At 49.4% G+C, this 18,861-nt stretch overlaps 2 protein-coding genes across 3 annotated transcripts in view; both read right to left on the reverse strand.

Annotated features, from left to right (window-relative positions):
- PLA2G1B (phospholipase A2 group IB) overlaps window positions 1-18,861 on the reverse strand; it is a gene marked incomplete at both ends in the record, with an annotated part of 153,694 nt that overhangs the window by 20,921 nt on the left and 113,912 nt on the right. The gene's annotated exons all lie outside the window — the stretch shown is intronic.
- GCN1 (GCN1 activator of EIF2AK4) overlaps window positions 1-18,861 on the reverse strand; it is a 57,525-nt gene that overhangs the window by 16,438 nt on the left and 22,226 nt on the right. Inside the window, exons 21-37 of one of the 2 annotated variants that reach the window (XM_080941076.1) lie at window positions 18,633-18,811; window positions 18,018-18,111; window positions 17,137-17,250; window positions 16,852-17,050; window positions 15,660-15,815; window positions 15,173-15,354; window positions 14,349-14,429; window positions 14,010-14,153; window positions 12,370-12,497; window positions 12,096-12,285; window positions 11,894-11,964; window positions 9,757-9,922; window positions 9,323-9,517; window positions 6,360-6,606; window positions 5,705-5,826; window positions 4,887-5,001; window positions 3,745-3,924 (exon numbers count right to left, since the gene is read on the reverse strand). In XM_080941076.1, the coding sequence (XP_080797202.1) occupies window positions 3,745-3,924; window positions 4,887-5,001; window positions 5,705-5,826; window positions 6,360-6,606; window positions 9,323-9,517; window positions 9,757-9,922; window positions 11,894-11,964; window positions 12,096-12,285; window positions 12,370-12,497; window positions 14,010-14,153; window positions 14,349-14,429; window positions 15,173-15,354; window positions 15,660-15,815; window positions 16,852-17,050; window positions 17,137-17,250; window positions 18,018-18,111; window positions 18,633-18,811 (2,563 nt within the window). The remainder of the gene's footprint in view (window positions 1-3,744; window positions 3,925-4,886; window positions 5,002-5,704; window positions 5,827-6,359; window positions 6,607-9,322; window positions 9,518-9,756; window positions 9,923-11,893; window positions 11,965-12,095; window positions 12,286-12,369; window positions 12,498-14,009; window positions 14,154-14,348; window positions 14,430-15,172; window positions 15,355-15,659; window positions 15,816-16,851; window positions 17,051-17,136; window positions 17,251-18,017; window positions 18,112-18,632; window positions 18,812-18,861) is intronic. The other variant, XM_080941077.1, reaches the window with a different exon arrangement.

The following is an 18,861-nucleotide window of genomic DNA, read 5'->3' on the forward strand; positions in this document are numbered from 1 at the left end:
CCACACAGACAGACAGGATGCAGAGGCAGAGCTCTTTGTGTTCAAGGCCAGCCTGGTCTACATACTGAGTTTTAGGCCAACCAAGGCTACAGAGCAAGAACTTCTCTCAAACAAACAAATTATAAAACACACCAAAGAAATGCCATTCAAACTCCCAAGAATGACTATAATAAAAAAAAAGTAACAGGTTGTATTTATCTGTTTGTGTACACACACACACACACACACACACACACACACACGCAGAGAGAGAGAGAGAGCGAACAATAAGAAAACAAGCCACCGTCCCGAAGGTGAGGGAGGTGGAGGGCTGGCATAGGAGCTGTGAAACCCTCATGCACTCTGCTGCAATCTCAGCTGTGCAGCCAGCAGGATGACAGAAAACAGCCTGGCCATCCTCAAAGCTCAGCAGGTAAAGCCATGCACAACTGCCTGAGTCCAAACCCCAGAACCCAAGAGGGAAGGAAGGGAACTTCCTCCTGCAAGCTGTTCTCTGTCCCACGTTCGCTGTAGCCCCTGGGCCCCTGTGTAAGACACATTGGTACACACACACAGAATACCTAAGAAATAAGTGTAATTGTGTTAAGAGCTAAACAGTTGTCACTGACTCCATTCCTATGTGTAGGAAATGTAAGAGGCTCACGCCTGCAGTGCTTACAGAGACTCACAGCAGCATTAGTGCGAATAGTCCCGGGCTGAATCAGCCCAGATACACACAAAATGGGGCTCCGCCATGAAAGGCATCAGACGCCTGTGTCTGCTATGACATACATGAGCCCTGCAAACACTCGGTATAAAAGAACCCAGACATGGACGGCCACAGACATGGCTAATGGAAAATGTCCAGAAGAGAGAATCTAGACAAGTGCTATCCAAGCGTTGGGGTCTGGGGAAGTTTAGAGTGGCTACTGGTGTTCGGAGCGACAGACAGGAGGGGTGGCTACACAATGCCCCAAGCACACCAAACACCCTGATCTGAACAGTTTACCAGCAGATTTTACACAATACAAACCCTACCTCAAATGGCATTAAATGATTCTATGCCTTAGAAGCCCCAGGACTACTGGGACAGAGAAGACAGTTTGTGCCAGCAGCTGTGGGGGAAAGATGCTGGTCAAAGGGTAAAAACTCCATTTTGATTGGATGATTATCTTCTGAGGATATAAGTACAGCATAATACTTAGCTAATATTCTGCTAAATATTTGAAATTTGCAGAGAGGGTAGATTCCAAATGTAATCATCATTAAAAGAAACTACGAAAAGTGACAGGTCTGTTAATCAGTCTGGTGGTGACCATTCCACACACACACCACACAGCACGTGTGCCCAGCTGTGGTGGCTCATACCTATTACCCCACACCTACAATCCCAGCACATGGTGGGTTAAGGAAGGAAGACTTACAAAAGTTTAAAGTCGACCTAGAATACATAGGGAGCTCCAGGCCAGCCTAAGCTAAAGTGAACCACTGTCTCAAAATACACAAAGCAAAACCCAAAACAATGTGTGTATAGGCATGTCCAGTTTTTACTTAACAATGTTGCCTCAGAAGGTCTGGAAAATCTTTAGAGGCCAGGAAGCCATGTGTGTGGGGAGTAAGGGTTGTTAACAGAACATATGTGACAGGAAGCTAGGGAGTAAATCCTGGGTCAAAGTCCCCGATAGGCTTGTAAGAAACAGGGAGGAAGAGGGTGTGGGGGGAGATTATCCAAAACTAAGGATATGATATGAAGTCATGTAAACTAATTTTAAAAAATTAAAACATTTTAAAAAAGAAGAAGAAGAAGAGGGGTTGGAGAGAAGGCTCAGTGGTTAAGAGCACTGACTGCTCTGCCAGAGGTCCTGAGTTCAAATCCCAGCAACCACATGGTGGCTCACAACCATCTGTAATGGGATCTGATGCCCTCTTCTGGTGTGTCATATACATAAAATAAAAAAAATCTTTAAAAAACAAAAAAAGAAGGAAAGGAAAAGGTCAGGCACATGTCTCAGACCTATATCCCAGTACTCAGGAGGGCAGATCAGTAGGGCCACTCCAAGTTCAATGCTAGCCTGGGCTACACAGTGAGACTTTGTCTCAAAACTTAAAAAAAAATTAAACCAATGTATATATTTGCAATAAACTACATCTGATAGGAGACAGGAAACAGAAAAAGCAGACACTCAGAAAAAAAAAAAAAAAAAAAAAAAAAAAACAAAAACAGTCCTCTATTCATCCCCTATAAACAAAAAAGGAAGCTGAGTGTGGTCGCTCATGTGTTTGCAGTGGGAAAGCAGATGCATGTGGAGCTGTGTTCGAGGCCCTCCTGATCCACATAGAAAGATCAGCCAAGGCTGCACAGAAGACCCTATATCAAAACCAAAATAAAGCATAACAGACAACCAAACAGAAAGCCAGGATGGAGAGAGGGAGCAACTGTTAAAATCATGAGCCCAAGTTCAGTTCCCAGGCCAGGTAGCTCATAACCACCTGTTAACTAACCCCAGCTCCAGAGGGTCTGACCTGTGACCCGACACATGTGCGCCTGTGCACATATCCACACAGACAGACATACACAAACACTGACATTAAAAATAATGAAGCTAGGCGTGTGACACACATTAGTCATCTTAGTATTCATAGGTCAGAGGCAGGAGATTGGCAAGTTTGAAGCCAGCCTTGGCTACAGTGAGACCCTGTAACAAAACAAAACCAGAGCTGGGAACATAGCTCAGGGTAGACTGCCACCTCACTTGGGCAAGGCCCTGTGTTCTACCCCAACACATTCGTGCACATGGCCGGCCACAACTCATTTCATTTCCTAAGGAAAACATACATGTCTAGTGACTGGTAGCAGCACCAATGCTCTGAGATGAAGCGAAAATGCCACAATGGACATGCCAGGCAAGGTGGCTGTCTGGGTTCTGTAGCCAGCGTTCAGCCTCTATCAGCCCTCAGAAAAGAAACACTATGGCTGGGCCATACCTCAGCTGGTTAGAGTCCACGCCTAGCACGTAAATCCTGGGCTCAGGGTTCAGCACCGCCTAAACCAGGTGTAGTGAAACATGCCTATAATCCCAGAACTTGGGAGCTAGCAGCAGGAGAATCAGAAGGTCTCAAGCATCCTGGGACACTAAGCTACACACAGGACAACAATGCAGACACCCACCATCACGGTAAAGAACACATTTGTGTCAATGAGACAGCTCTGTGGTAAAGGCATTTGCCACCAAGCCTGAACTGAACTTGATGCCTAGGATGCACATGGTGGAAGGAGATCAATTCTTATGTCTGTTAACTCCTACTGTGTCTATATACAGACATACAATACGAAAAGAAAAATACAATTACATTTTTAATTTAAAAAAATTAGTTAATTCTTTTGCCTGATAGAATTCAGCAGAAGAGAAAGTTGCCTGGAAAACAAGGTTTAATTGGTGCTGATGTGCTGAGCTGGCAGGGAGTCTGTAGATGGCACAGCTCAGCCAAGTGCACAAGGACTCTCAGGGTCCAGCTACTTCTGAGTTAGTGACTAGGTGTCCCTAACTATAAAGCCAATGACATGCTCCAGACCAGTGCAAGAACAGACTGCTTCCAAATTTCCTTCAACCGTTTAGTCTAAGAAAAGGGCTTCCCAGCAGTGAAGGTTATTTCAACATGATGTATTTGTCCTCAGAGGGCAATAGTCAGCTGACATTCCCCAGAGCACCCAGGAGAAGGGAAGAGGGAACAGCCAGAGTAAGCGACCTCCCAGGGAAAGCATACCGAGAATCTCCGGATTCCTGATGACAGAGCCAATCTGCCTGAGTGCTTGCTGTCCAGCCTTCTGCACTTTGACGTGGGAGTCTGTCAGCACCTCTGTGAGCTTGGGCACAATGTTGGGTAAGCAGGACGACAGCTGCTTAGGTGCACAGTACGCCATTGCCCCGAGGAGCTCTACTGACCCTGCAGATAGAAGACAGGAGTACAGCATTGAGCCACTCAGCACTAGCCAGCAAGACGCCATGCTGGGCTAGGGGAAGGCACACCAGCTTGCTTCCCCGCAGACTCTTCAGTCCCAGGAAAGAGGCCTATTGCTCTGTGGGATTCAGGTGAGGAGCAGGTAGCACAGTGTAAAGAGATAACACCAGGATGGGTGTCCTGGCTGGTTTACTGTCAACTTGGCACATGTTAAGAAATATTTAGTAAGAAGAAATGCCAATTGAGAAAATGCCTTATAAAATTTGCCCACAGCTGACTCTTAGCACACTTTCTTAATCAGTAATTGATGGGGGAGGCCCATCCCATTGTGAGTGGTGCCACCCCTGGGCTGGTGGTCCTGGAATGTATAAGAAAACAGGTCAAGCAAATCAGGAGGAGCAAGAAAGTGAGCAGCATCCCTCCATGGCCTCTGCATCAACTCCGCCTTTAGGTTACTGTCCTGACTTCCCTCAGTAATGGACTGTGATCCCAAGTTTCTTTGGGCCATGGTGCCTATCACAATAGAAGAGACCTAACCAGGACAGCAGAAAGACCGAGTGTGGTCCTGCAGGTGTTCCAGGGTAGGTGACTGGATTTCTCTGGCCTCGGGTTCCATATCCACAAATGAGGAGATTCACTCCTAGGTGTGCTGCGTCAAACTATAAAGCAAGGCCTGAAGGGACAGAAGGGAGGCTAAGTAGAAAGGACCCAGGCCTGACCCTCCCTACCAGAATCTGCTCCTGTTTTAGAAGGTTCCAGATCATAGCTTTCAAGCTCAGGATTTCCAGAGTCATGGCTTCTATGTGAAGCCTGTCCCAGGAATCAGAGCACTTACTCTACAGACTCTGCCCTGTCCCCAAACAGGGGCTATGATTACTTGTATACACCTACTGAGGGTAATTTTCAGAACAGGAAATTGAGACAGAGCTAGAGGGGAGTGGCCTCACCAGCTTTGGTCCTCCAGGATTCTTCCTCCAGGGCAGCCAACAAGGACGGGAGCACTAACTTCACACCATGAGCACTCAAATTGCTCATCACAGCTTTGGCACAATCATCTGCAGCCTCAAGGGAGGAGAGAAAACATTCAGGAGCCTCTTTGTCTGGGCAAGCATTGAGGCCTAACACAAACCCTACAGTAACCGAGACTGTAGTTTTGTCAGACCCTGTGCCCAAGTCCAGAGGGACATCCAAAAACATATCTTAAAAAAGCCTCAGCACTAGGAACTACAGGTGGTGGCTCAGTAGTTAAGAGCACTTGCCTGGGCCAGACAGTGATGGCTTTTAATCCCAGGACTTCGGAGGCAGAGGCAGGCAGATAGGACTACACAGAATAGTAACTCATTTAGCAATCAGGAGGACAAGAGCTTGGATGCTAGAACCACGTCATGAGCCCAGGACTTCACACATGTGCCTATAGGAAGGTGGTCCCTTTGCTGGGCTTTGTCGGCTTCCAGACTAGTTGAGAAAATGTGAGCCCGGGTTCAGGGAAAGGCCCTGTCTCAAGAGGACCAGGTGAAAGGTGATGGAGAGCATGTGACACCCTCTTCTAGCTCCTGGTATCTGCTTATGTGTTTACACAGACACACACATAACACACATGCACACACAAATAAAATCTTCAATGCATCAGGGAACCAGAGAGAAATTCATAGCAGTAACCCAGGTAGGAGCTGAAGGGCCTCTGACAGTAGGGGCTGGAACCCACCTCAGACACCTCCCTGACCAAGCCTGCCTCAGAGCAGTTCACTTTTGCCTCCAGACTTACCTCCCGTACGTACTGATTCCCATCTCCAAAGCACAGCAACAGATGGGGCAGCACATGGACCACATAGGGCTCAAAGAGCTTCCCCAGCATGGTGCAGAGCATCTCGAAGGCAAACAGAGCTCCTAGGGAAGGGATGGCAGTCAGTGCTGGGAATACAAGGGCCAGCATGTTCCTGGAATCTCCTCAGGCTACCATAGCCGCAGGCAGACTCAAGCGCAGCTGCCTGTCTTAGTATTCGGGCAGGTATGTTGCAGAGTATGACAGAGGAGAAGGCAGGGGAGTTCCCATCTTTCTAGTACATTCAACCAGAAAAGCCAAGCTTCTCTCAGCTAAGGGGCTCTATTACAAGTTAGAAAGCAGGTAGGGGAACAAGTTTATAATCCCTGCACTCTGGAACCTGAGTCAGGAGGATTACCAAGTTGTAGGCTGTGCTTGGCAACTTAAGATTCCTTAGCTTGAGACATGAAGATAAGAAAGGCTGGTTAAGCCCGTTAGTTGGTTAGAGCAGCCTGCCTAGCCCAGGTGAGGCCTGGGGCTCACCCAAGCAGGGCGAAGTGCGGCAGCCCTACCACGGACAGGGCAAGGATAGGTCACACATGCCCCTTTCTCTGCTGCCACTTCTTACGCTGTCAGCACTGGGCTCAGGGACACCCACCTTCTCGCCTTCGGAAATTCTTCTTATCCTGGATAGCATCGGTCAGAGCAGCCATCATTTCTTGCTGCTTCAGAGACAGGATGCCCAGGCCTTTCACCAGGCCCGCCAGCCCGTACGCAGCCCCTTTGCGTTCTGCATACTTGTCTGACTCCAACAGCTGCTGCATGAGCCGCTGAATCATGCCCCCAGCATCCTCCTTGACAGCAGGCACGAGAGGTGGCAAGCAGCTGGCGACAGACTCCTGGACCTGTGGGGCAGCATCTCCTCAGGGACGGCTCCTGGTGGGCTCCGTCTAGCGCCCGATCTCACCACTCGTGTGTCGGAGCATCAGAGGAGCAATGTGCTCTGCGGGCGTCACCACACGCACGCTCCACAGTGCAACCACCAGCAAGGGGCAACCCTGTAGTGCTGTTTCTGGTTGAAACCACAGCTCCTTAAACTGTGGATCACATCCCTACACGGGCTGCATCAGAAATCAATGTAGGAGTTGTGAGACATTCGAGTTCTCAATGTACAACAACCAAAAATTAGTTTAAAAAAAAATCCAAACACATGAGACTCTCAGGTGCTCCTGACCAAGCTCAGGAGTGTCACCCCTGTGAATTCTCTGCAGCCTTGGTCTGGACACACAAGTGCACTTTATCCTGAGCGTGCTGTCACACCAACAGCAGTGAACCTTGCTCAGCCCCCCTCAGCTCACACTGAGACCACTGCGTGGGAACAGCGGCATCTCACTGTACGTCCGAGGTTCTCTGCACTTAGAGAACCATCGTGGTATAATTGCAGAGAACGAGAGACTTCTAATGTCTTCCTCTTGTGGCTCCTCGGTGTGCGAGTGTCAGATTACTACAGCCGTGGAGCCATCCTGTTAAAGCACCTAATTTTTAAAACCTGTTGGAGTGGAGCTGGAGAGCTGTCTCCGTGGTTAGAGCACCGACTGCTCTTCCAGAGGTCCTGAGTTCAAATCCCAGCAACCACATGGTGGCTCACAACCTTCTGTAATGGGAACTTGTGCCCTCTTCTGGTGTGTCTGAAAATAGCTACATTGTACTCACATAAATAAAAAAAAAAAAAAAAACCAATATAGTTAGTCAGGAGTGGTGGCGCATGCCTTTAATCCCAGCATTTGGAGGGAAAAGCAAGTGGATCTCTGTGAGTTCAAGGACAGCCTGGTCTACGTCAGGCCAGCCAGGGTTACACAGTGAGACCCTCATACTGCGCCCTCCCAAACTGATTGCACTGGTACCTGAATTACATGAAAAAAATTATTCTATGAATTTTGTCTTAGGGTTAAAACAGAATTTCTGATTTCTACTTAAATGTATACCTAAAGGGGAGGGTGAGTAGCCAAGTAGACAAGCTTTGCCATCTAAGTTCCATCCTGGGAACCCACATGGGGGGGGGGGAGAACCTGCCCTGACTTACACACACACACACTGAGGCATGTGCCTCCTCCCACATAAGTTAATAAGAAAAACGCCATTTTAAAGTGTGTGCCTGCCATTTTTACCATGTATTTTGGCAAAGTAGCCATCTCAGCAGGGATTATAAAATCAGAAATAAATTCAAACTGAAATCCCATATTCTAAGTATCAACTATTTAGGCAAAACTTGTTTATTTAAAAGTAAATAAGCCCACCTAATGCGCTAGTGTGCAAATCTGTTTCATTGCTAATAAACGATAAGCATTATATATATATATATACACCAAATAATTATTTTTAAATGTTATGGATTATTACTGCTGACATCGATTTGCACACCTATTTTATAGACATAAATACCCAAAATCGAGTAAAAAGGTCTGTGAAACAAAGGGGTTGTAAACTGAAAGTTTAAATAACCTTGGCCTAAACCAAGAGCCAAGGCCCAGGAAGTGGGAAACTGAGGTCCATCTGGCAGTGTGCTATGGTACAGAGCCTGGTTCTCCTCCTGGCAGTGTGCTATGGTACGGAGCCTGGTTCCCCTCCTGGCAGTGTGCTATGGTACGGAGCCTGGTTCCCCTCCTGGCAGTGTGCTATGGTACGGAGCCTGGTTCCCCTCCTGGCAGTGTGCTATGGTACGGAGCCTGGTTCCCCTCCTGGCAGTGTGCTATGGTACGGAGCCTGGTTCCCCTCCTGGCAGTGTGCTATGGTACGGAGCCTGGTTCCCCTCCTGGCAGTGTGCTATGGTACAGAGCCTCTATAAAACAACCATGTCTCTTCATTACCACACTTACAAGTGTCCCTAGGGAATTGTGCTGAGTCTAAGAAAACCAGATCCAGGTCAGGAGACAGATATGCTGAGCAGGACCCTCTAGCCACAGAGCACCATGACGCAGCTGCCTAAGTGGGGCCCTTTGGCGGGCCAGACTCTGATCCTTCATTTGACAATTCTAAAATTGTTTCCAACTGTGACTTTCATGAGGGCACTCAGGGATGTAAAGATCCAATAAGTCAATCAAGGAATTACATATAAATGCATGGTCTTCAGGTAAGAGGAAAAGAAAAATCCTTTATATCATAGTTCGGAGGCCTTAAAAGCACCTGCAACGTGTAACCAGCACATGGAGACGGTCACGAGGCACAACACAAACGTCTGTCTGTGGTGTGGCTGGTTTGTTTTGAGTTTCGGTCTCACCATGTAGCCCTATCTGGTCATACAGATGCACCTCCTCTGCAGGACTCAAGGAGGGGACCGCCATGTTGGCTTCTGTCTGAAGTCTTCTTAACCTTTGTGTCTTCCATGCAAGATTTAATTTAAACAAACTCATGCATGCACATACATACACTCACACATGCATATATGTTCACACACATATACATTCCAAAAAACAAACCGCTAGCTAATAAGTAAGGAATATCTGGGTTCTCCCTGCAGAGGAAATGGCCACTTTCTGTCAGCCCACTCAGCTGGCATCTACGGCCTCCCCACAATGGAATCCCACCCTCCAGTGACTCGTGGACCTCCAAGATGAAAAGTACCTGCTGAGAAGGCGTAGAGAGGGCAGCGATCAGCTTGGCAACAATGGGTTTTACTTTGGGGTCACTCTTGTCCAGGTGCTTGGCCAAAGAACCCATGAGGACCACCACACTCTGCCGCACAGCGTCGTAGCTGGCATCATTGGGCGCATCCTTCAGGAACTCCTCAAACACGGGCAGCAGCGAGTTGACATTCTCCTGAAAAGGCCAGACCCCAGAGCCACAGGTCAGCCCAGAAAGGCTGCATCAAAACAACAGGCTTGCTCTTGGGGCAGGCAATGCTGGCCACTGACCCGGCTTCCCAGCTGGCCTACAGCAGAGCCCTAAGAATTATATCGTCTCAGGGTATCTCCCAGCAGGTGCTGGTGGCCTGTCAGACATTGCTGCTCTTTGCTGTCTGCTCAGTCTCATCTCCCCAGCTGCTGAACCCTGCTCACCTTCCCATGGGCATTGAGTGTTGCAAGCGCTGCATCTAACATGCACTTCCGCACATCTGGGTTTCGGTCATTGAGGGCATCCGGGACAAAAAACTGAAAGAGCGGCTTCACCTGAGAGCTATCCAAATACTGTGATAGCTTGTTCAGGGCCAAGGCCAGGCCACACCTAGGAAAGAAGAACTTGTGGGTTGGCGAGGGTCATAGCCAGGGCCCCCATGTGAATGAAGGACAATAGCAAACACAGCTTTGGGGCAGGGAGCAGCATGCAACCCACCAGGAAGCAACTGCCACAATGTTCTGAGCAAGCCACCTGTGAAATACAGACCCTGTGCCTCAGTTTCCCTGACTAGGAAAGATAATGAGTGCCCCTCTCTCAGACAGGCTAGTAGAAAGATGTTAAAGAAAACAGATGTGACAGCCACAACAAAGCAAAGTGACTTACTCTCCTCAACTACAGAGAATAAGGGTCCCTTAGAGGGAACTCTACATGCTATTCCCAGATGATGGTCTGGAGTGGCAAAGAAACATAGTAAGATGGTTCCACACAGCACATGTACCAGCACACAAAGCCATGGAGGCGTGGAGAATTCGGGTGTGCTGGCTAGTTTATGTCAACTGGACATGACTAGGGTACTGGCTGGTTCTGTGTCAACTTGACACAAGCTGGAGTTATCACAGAGAAAGGAGCCTCCATTGAGGAACTGCCTCCCATGAGATCCAGCTGTAAGGCATTTTCTCAACTAGTGATCAAGGGGGGAGGGCCCAGCCCATTGTGGGTGGAGCCATCCCTGGGCTGGTAGTCCTGGGTTCTGTAAGAAAGCAAGCCAGTTAGTAACATCCCTCCATGGCCTCTGCATCAGCTCCTACTTCCTGACCTGCTTGAATTCTAGTCCTGACTTCCTTTGGTGATGAACAGCGATATGGAAGTGTGAGCTGAATAAACCCTTTCCTCCCCAAGTTGCTTCTTGGTCATATTTGTGCAGGAATAGAAACCCTGACTAAGACAAATTGGTACTAGAAGTAGGGTATTCCCATGACAACCTGACCATATTTTGGGGAGTTCTGTGGAAGGACTTAGGAACTTTGAGCTAGAAGAGCCATTGCGATGTTAAGAGCTCCATGGGATGTTCTGTGGAGTTTGGAAGATAATGTTGAGAACAATGCAGAAGATGGAGGCCTGACTTGTGAAATTTCAGATGGAAGATTAAAGACTTATCTGGGCTGTTGCTATTTTGATTGTGAAGATTCTGTGGTTTTGGATAGCTGGGGCTGAAGAATCAGCTGTGATTAACAAGATACCAGAACTACTAAAGCAAAACCTTTGCATTACTGGGACTATTGATGCTGGTCAGCTGGAGCTAAGAAATTAGTGGTGATTAAGAAGAGACCAACATCACTGAGGTGAAATCTTTTGGGAAGTGTTTCCTGAGAGCACAAAGAAGCTGTGTTCCAGAGATAGCCAAGGTTGTACCTCATGCTATGGCTGGACTTGGTAATGTATAAGAGTCACCCAGGTGGCTTTGAAGGAATGAAGGGGTCATGAAGAGCAGCTGAGGCTCAGCACTGTGAGAGGTCATTGGTGAAGGTGCAGCCTCAGCTGCAATGAATGCCCCAAGATTGAAGGGGGTCACGCAAAGGAGTTGAGGCTTGGTACCATGAAGAGAGCCTATAAGAGGCTGGCTATTGGTGAAGCCTAGCTGCAGCGGAAGACAGCAGTTTTTGGAGATGCCAGTGCCATGAGATGACCACCAAGAGCAGCAGCGGCAGTGGGGAACAGGCAGCTGGAGTATAGAAGACAAGGTGTGTGCTATAAAGGGCAGAGCTGGCCCTCCAGCTACGACTACTATTAACATCTGCTGAGCACACTTCACATTGCTAATGTGCTGGGGCCAGTGATTTTCCTAGTAGGTGTGTCCCTTACACAGGTCAGAAAACAAGCCTGGGGAAACAGGACAAATGTCCAAGGGCACAGGATGATGCATGTAGAGCCAGCACTGACAACAAGCCTCTCTGACCCAGGCGACCTGACGTTCCTCCTGCTTTTAACTTCAAGACATGCCACCTCCTTAGAGTACCCACCCCATCCCTTGCTGGTGTATCTCAGAAAGCCTGGCAACAAGACCAAGCAGGGCTTTACCTGGCTTCCCACTGGTCTGGAGGGGATTCTGAAATCACTCGCCCCAAAGCATCCAGCACGGGGGGTGGCCGCTGTAACAGACAAGAGGCTAAATGCCCAGCAGTACTCTCCCTTGCTCAAGGGGCGGACAGACCAATGGCCTGGCCCCTGAGACAGGCAGAACAGAAGCCCACTCACCCGCTTACCCTACCCAGTCACTCACGTAGAGCTTCTCCTGGTAGATCTCCATGAGCCTGCCCATAACCTCTGCTGCCTGCCGCTGGTATCGTGCCACTGCCTGCGAAAGGGCTTCAGCCCCGGCCTGCCTCACGGCTGCCTCGTGATAGATCACATCATCGATCAGCAAAGAGCAGAGATCTGACTGCAGATCGAGGCCCATGGTCGACCAAAGCCTGCAGCAAGCCAAAGTTAGGTAGGACTGGGCACGCAAGGGCCTGCAGCACGTCCCTTTGCTTCCCCACCACAAGGACTGTCACCTCTCAGCCAGCTTCCGTATCTCGTCCTCCTTGTCAAACTTAACAACCCAGAGTCTCCGCAGCAGGTTCAGGCCGTTCTTCTCATCAGTGTCAGGCGCTGGCAATACCAGGTGGAGCTCCATCAGCCCCTGCGAAAACGAGGAATCAGACTGTGAGGTTTGACATCTCAGGAGCACAAGTCCTTCCTCCCTTCCATGGTCAGGCATCGCCCTAGTCACACTGGAAACACTGTGCTGGAGGCCAGTGTACTGCACAGCACAGGTGGGAAGCATCCTAACCACTGCAGAGACCAGACAGAGCTGCTCTAAACAGGGCTGGGAATCAGCCCAACTGGTCAACTGCTCAGCATCTTCAGACAGTTTTTTGGGTTCAGAGCATGTGCCATATACCCCAACACAGCTTTTCTGTGCACAGAATTGATGATGTATAGTGGTAGAAATTTTGTTTTGTTCTTTTTAGACAGGGTCTCACTATATAGCTATGACTGATTTGGCTGTCAAGGCTGGCCTTGAACTTATGGAAACCTACCTGCCTCTACATCCCAAGTGCTGGGGTTAATGGTGTGAGCCACCATATCAAGCTTATGAACTTTTTAATGTACAAATTACTAATTTAACTCTAAACATGATAGACAAGAGCTCAAATGGTGCTTGTTGAATAAATTAAAATCCAAAAAATAATCAAGTTGCCATTATTTGTCCCATATTTTACCAAATGCCAGTAGAAGGAAAGAACCAAGTCTCAAGTCTAAAAGCCATCCAGAAAAGCTAAACAGAGGCAGAAGGCTGAATAAATGCACTAATCCTGTCAGTTAGGCCAACCTGACAGAATCCCCTGGAACATGGGCCTCTAAGCAAGCCAGTGAGGGATCACTTTGGTTATGTTAGTCGATGTGGGAAGACCCACTCCCTGTGGGTGGCACCATTCCCTAGGCAGGAGAACCTGGATTCCCTGTGGGTGGCACCATTCCTTAGGCAGGAGAACCTGGATTCCCTGTGGGTGGCACCATTCCTTAGGCAGGAGAACCTGGATTCCCTGTGGGTGGCACCATTCCCTAGGCAGGAGAACCTGGATTCCCTGTGGGTGGCACCATTCCCTAGGCAGGAGAACCTGGATTCCCTGTGGGTGGCACCATTCCCTAGGCAGGAGAACCTGGATTCCCTGTGGGTGGCACCATTCCTTAGGCAGGAGAACCTGGACTCTGGAGAACTGGAGGACGCAAGCTGAGCACAGACAAGCATGTGTCCACTGCTCTCTCTTTCTGACGACTTATGCAATGTGACCCATTGCTTCAAATTCCTGATGCCTTCCCTGCCGCAATGAACTATAACCTGGCACTATGAGGTAAAATTTAATCCCTTAAATTCCTTTTGTCACAATATATCAATACACAGAAGGGGAAAAAAAACCAAAAAACAAGCTATCTGTAACTGCACAGACAGCCACAACCTAGACTGAATTAGATGAAGTCTTTCCCATTGAAGAAAACCATAGATAGTGCACCATCATGACAAGCTGAGGACCCTAAGCCACCCCATGACCGCCTCTCTTTGCCTCTTGGCCCTGTCTGAGGGTAAAGGACTCTGCCAAATGCTCATGATGCTACACTCGCCCAGAGTAACAAGAAAGCACGCACACACCCGGAGTGCAGTCTCGCGCACGCTGGCACACGGGGACTGCAAGGCAGCGAGCAGCACGTCCGCCTCCTCCTGCTCCGCAAAAGCACAGCCGTCCTCCCCACTGCTGCTGGCACACAGGGCGGTCAGAGTGTCTGAGGCAAGAACCTGGGGACAACATCAATACACTGGCTCAGTTACACAGAGGGAGCCGCACAGCTGCACTTAAAAACCCACCCCACAGCACCCCTGACGCTAAGACCTCAGTCAAGCCAGGTTCTGGCAGCCCGTCTACAAGAGAGCCAAGAGCCACTAGGTCAGTCACAAAAGGCCACAGCACAGGTCAACAGGAAAGTGGATCACCTGTAGGCGAGGGGAGCCCGTCCCGATCACCCATGTCAGCAGACGAAGCATGGCCACTCGGGGCAGCAGCTCTGGGCCATTCTGGAGAGAATGAGAGAGAAGGTAGAGATGATGGTGAAGGAAAGGCTGGAATCCGTGCCTAGCAGCCAGTCTGCTGGCATTGTCTCACCTATGGGAGAATCTTCTGGGTCACAGAACTGACTTAGTCTTTGTAGAAACTTCTTAGGTTTATTTATAGCCCAGCCCATCACCAGCTGTGCAGCTTGCATGACTCCAGAGCCAACCAATAGACCAAAGAACCCAAGAAGAGAAACTCACTAGTATAAGGAAAGCAAAGACATGCCAAATAAAACACATCACTCAAATGGATGTCATGCGTGGTGCACACCTGTAGCGCTTGAAGGCAGAGGTGGGAAATTTCCTGTGAGTTTGAGGCCAGCCAGGCTACGCAATGAGACTTACACTAAGACTTGTACAAAGCCCAGGTTAGTTCTGAAGGAAAGAACTTAATAAGGGGCTGGCTCGATATATGTCATGTAACCTAGCAACTAAAACCAACATGTACTAGATATGCAAGAAACACGCAAACACACAGTGCTGTTCAGGTGGGTGGGGGGAGACAACACTAAACAAATGTTTAACAAAACAGTGAATCACGTCAGAGGACCTCACGCACCCACAGGGACAGAGACCTCTGCACACTGTAGGAAGGCAGCAGCACGGCCCCTTCCCACATCAGTCCACTAGTGACTGCTAGGATAGAACGCTGGAGCCCTTGCCTCCCTACACCCTTGAACTATAGGATCACAAAGATCCCTGCCAACCTCGTCCACCCGATCGGGTGGGGTGTCAGGGGAAGCCCTCAGCTGGGCGTGGACAGTGAGGATCTGAAGGATCTGGGCCATCTGCTCCTCCTCCTCCTCGCTGTGGTAGGGCATCTCAGTGAGCACCATCTTTAACATCGGGAAGACCAAGGAGAAGGCCGGTGCAGACAGGGGTGCAGCATCTGTGTGTGAGCCAAGCAACACAGAGACAAGCTGGAGCGACTGTGCAGGCCAAGGGCTGCTGGGAAGAGGCTAGCAACCTTCCCAGCACCAAGCACAATGCTGGGGGCAGTGGTGGGTAGCCTGGTACTAAACTCTGCTTCTACCACACAGACTGGCTCAGTTCCAGAATGTGACACTGAACAGAAATAAGGAAGGAAAACCAGGGGGTACCTCTCCCAAGACCAAAGGTGCCGGAAGCTCAGGGACGCTCTGGCTCCTGCCTCAGCTCACAATGCCCCAGGACCGGGTGCTCCTTGTCCCTTACCTGGCTCACCCTTGCCCACCCTGCTGGGGATGGTGTGTGTATGCAACAGTGACACTGCCCTCCTGACAGCCACAGGCAGCTCTTCTTGGCACCAGGACTTATCCAGATCACACTCTGGCTTCAGCAGGCGCAGGGTCACATGACTCACCAAGGTGCCTGTGAGAGAGCACAGGCAGCTGATGACCCACAAAGACACAAGAAGACACCCCGGACAGAGCGGCCTCATCTGTCTCTCTGAACCGAAATGCCTTAATTTCTCAGACTTTATGACAGCATCAAAAGAAGAGGGAACAAGCAGGAGCTACCCTTTTGTTTTTTCAGAGGATGATGTTTGTTTGGGAATATGACACCACTACATAGCCCAAGCTGGCCTAAAACTCAGAACCCTCCCCCTTATTTCCTCCCTAGTTTCTGGATTACAGGCTTGCAGCACCATGTCTGCCTGGCAGAACTAATACTTTTTTTTTTTTTTGAGACAAGGTTTCTCTGTGCTGGAACTCATTCTGTAGACCAGGCTAGCCTCCAACTCAGAGATCGACCTGCCTCTATCTCACCAGTGTTGCCACCACTTCCTGGCTGATACTTTTTTGTAAAGAGCATGAGCCGCCACCCAGGAGTCATTCACCCCACAGAAAAGCTCTAGCTACACAGTTCCTTCATCAGGCAGAGACAAAGGTTTCTGGCAGGTTCCACACACCAGCTGACATTTCTTCTCAGAACAGCTTGCAGACTGCAGCCCCATCATGAGAAAAGTTAGGCCACCATAACTCCCACTGCTCCTGCTTAGCTAATGTTTCTTCAGAGCCAACAGAGAACAACCCACTGGCACAGAGGCCAGCCATAGCACACCAGCCTTGTCTCCCTGCCAGCAAACCTGACTTCATAGAGAACACCTGCTACAGCGGACTGGGGTTCACATGTGTGGCTCACACGAGACTCTGGATTTGGTCCCTAGCACCAAAACAAAGCTATTACAGAAAGATGAGGTGTGAATTAACTACATGTAAAACTTGCTCTTCAGAGAAGGCAGAGAGGACACAGAGTGTAGGTTAGAGCCACCGCTTCATTGCTTCAAGCACATCCAGTTTGAGGCTCCCTGGGATGCTTCCAGTCTCCTCAGAGCACCCACAGGCACCTCCAGAACACTGCGCAAATGCCTGAGATAACCCATAGCCAACAAATAACGACTAACCCAAGGTCTTGAGTCTAGGGGGCATGACACAGGCAGCCAAGGACAGGAAGGGGCCTTTGACCCTGGGAGCAGCCAGGGGAGACTTCAGCAAGGGCAGGAAGGCATCAACCAAAACAGGGATGTACTGAGTCAGGCCACTGGGGTTCCTGGTCATGATGGCATCTAGTAGTCCGAGCGCCGCCTCTAGTTCCCCATCCAGCTGCAAGCAGAGCCAGCAGAAAAAGGTCAGGATCCACGACACAGCAAAGAGCAATGCACACCGCAGAGTATCTTCCCGGCACTTACCTCCTGCATCCGCCTCCGGATTTGCGCCTCCTTGTCCATCTGGGCTTGCAGCATCTCCTTCTGCTTGCTGGTCAGCTGTACCTCCTCCTTTATGCCCTTCTTCTTCTTTATTTCCTGAAGGACCGGGGTTGGAAACCAGTTCTACACCCACAAGACAGACCTGCCTTCTCAGCAGAAAAAGCTCGCCAGCTTCCAAGAACTCTAGGGCAGCCTCAAGTCTAGGGCCAGGGCCCTCAAGCCCGCCATGTGCCTCCCTCAACCCTATAAAGGCCACAGCCACTGGATGCTTTCAAAATAGAGAGAACAGTAAGGAAGCACATCTTAAAACAGGATTCTCTGCTTAAAAAGATAAAAGGTGAGGGGAGAAATTCCCACCTTTCAGAGAAACAGCAGCTCCCTCAATGGTCTCCCGAGGCCACATGGCTTCAGAAGAAACTTTAGCCTGCCCTCAGACACACTTAAGGCTCTTTCAGAACAGCTTGGGTGCAGAGAGAGCACTGAGTCTTCCGATAAACATTTACTGAGTGTCTACATCATGCCAGGAACTGTGTGAGATGCTAGAGACACAGAGGAGTGTGTGTGTGTATATGCATGTGTGTACACATTTATACATATACACATGAAACCTCTCCCATGTCCATGGACTTACCTCCTTCACAGAGGAGTGTGTGTGTGTGTGTGTGTGTGTGTGTGTGTGTGTATGTGTGTGTGTGCTTGTGCATGCATGTGTATATACATTTTTGCATATACACATGAAACCTCTCCCATGTCCATGGACTTACCTCCTTCACAGAGGAGTGTGTGTGTGTGTGCTTGTGCATGCATGTGTATATACATTTTTACATATACACATGAAACCTCTCCCATGTCCGTGGACTCACCTCCTTCAGCTCTAGCTCGATGATCTGCTCCTTAAAAGAGTAGGCCTTGTTCTCTCGCTTCATGTTGGCCTTTTTTATGCTGTCCTGCTGGGCACTGAAACATGGGGAAGGCAATGCAGTTATCCAGCTTAAAAAGAGGTTCCACTCTCTTCAGTCTCATGACAGTCACCAAGTGCTTCTGGTAAACTTTCATGTTTCTTTTCGTGTGTGTGTGTGTGTGTGTGTGTGTGTGTGTGTGTGTCTTTTGAGACAGGTAATGTCAATGAGCCTGTATGCAGCTTGACATTTCGCTAGGCTGACTGGAAGACTGTACTCTGACCCGTGTCTTCAGCCTCCCGCACTGCAGACAGGGTCCTGGAGAGTCACTGCTGACGCACAGCACCACACCCACTTCCCTGGCAGCGTTTAAGCACCTGTACCAGATTAGTGCGAGCTGTTGTATTCACCAACACCTCCGGCCTATGCACTGGGCATGGACATAGCAGGTTTCTGCCATGGACAGACAGGCTGCTTTGCTATCTTCACAATGACCCTACATCCAGCAAACAGGCTCGAAAACGAACCCGAGCTAGGGAGGAAACATAATACAGCAACAAGCGAGCAACCGAGCCTCACCTCTGGATGATGGACTTATCAAACAGCTCTCCAGCGGGGGTCTGCATGATGGCAAACTCCTCCCGAGTCACGAGGCACAGTGCAGGATTCTGCACAGAGGCGGTGATGGTGCTAACGAGCTGAGGGAGGACTCGATCAGGAGACAGGATGGAAAGGGAGCCCATGGCGTTCATGGAAGACTGCCAGAAAGACAGACACTGTCAGTCTACACCACAATTAACATCAGAAC

The sequence above is a fragment of the Micromys minutus genome, assembly GCF_963924665.1.
Source record: "Micromys minutus genome assembly, chromosome: 29".
In the NCBI taxonomy this organism is placed as follows: domain Eukaryota; kingdom Metazoa; phylum Chordata; class Mammalia; order Rodentia; family Muridae; genus Micromys; species Micromys minutus.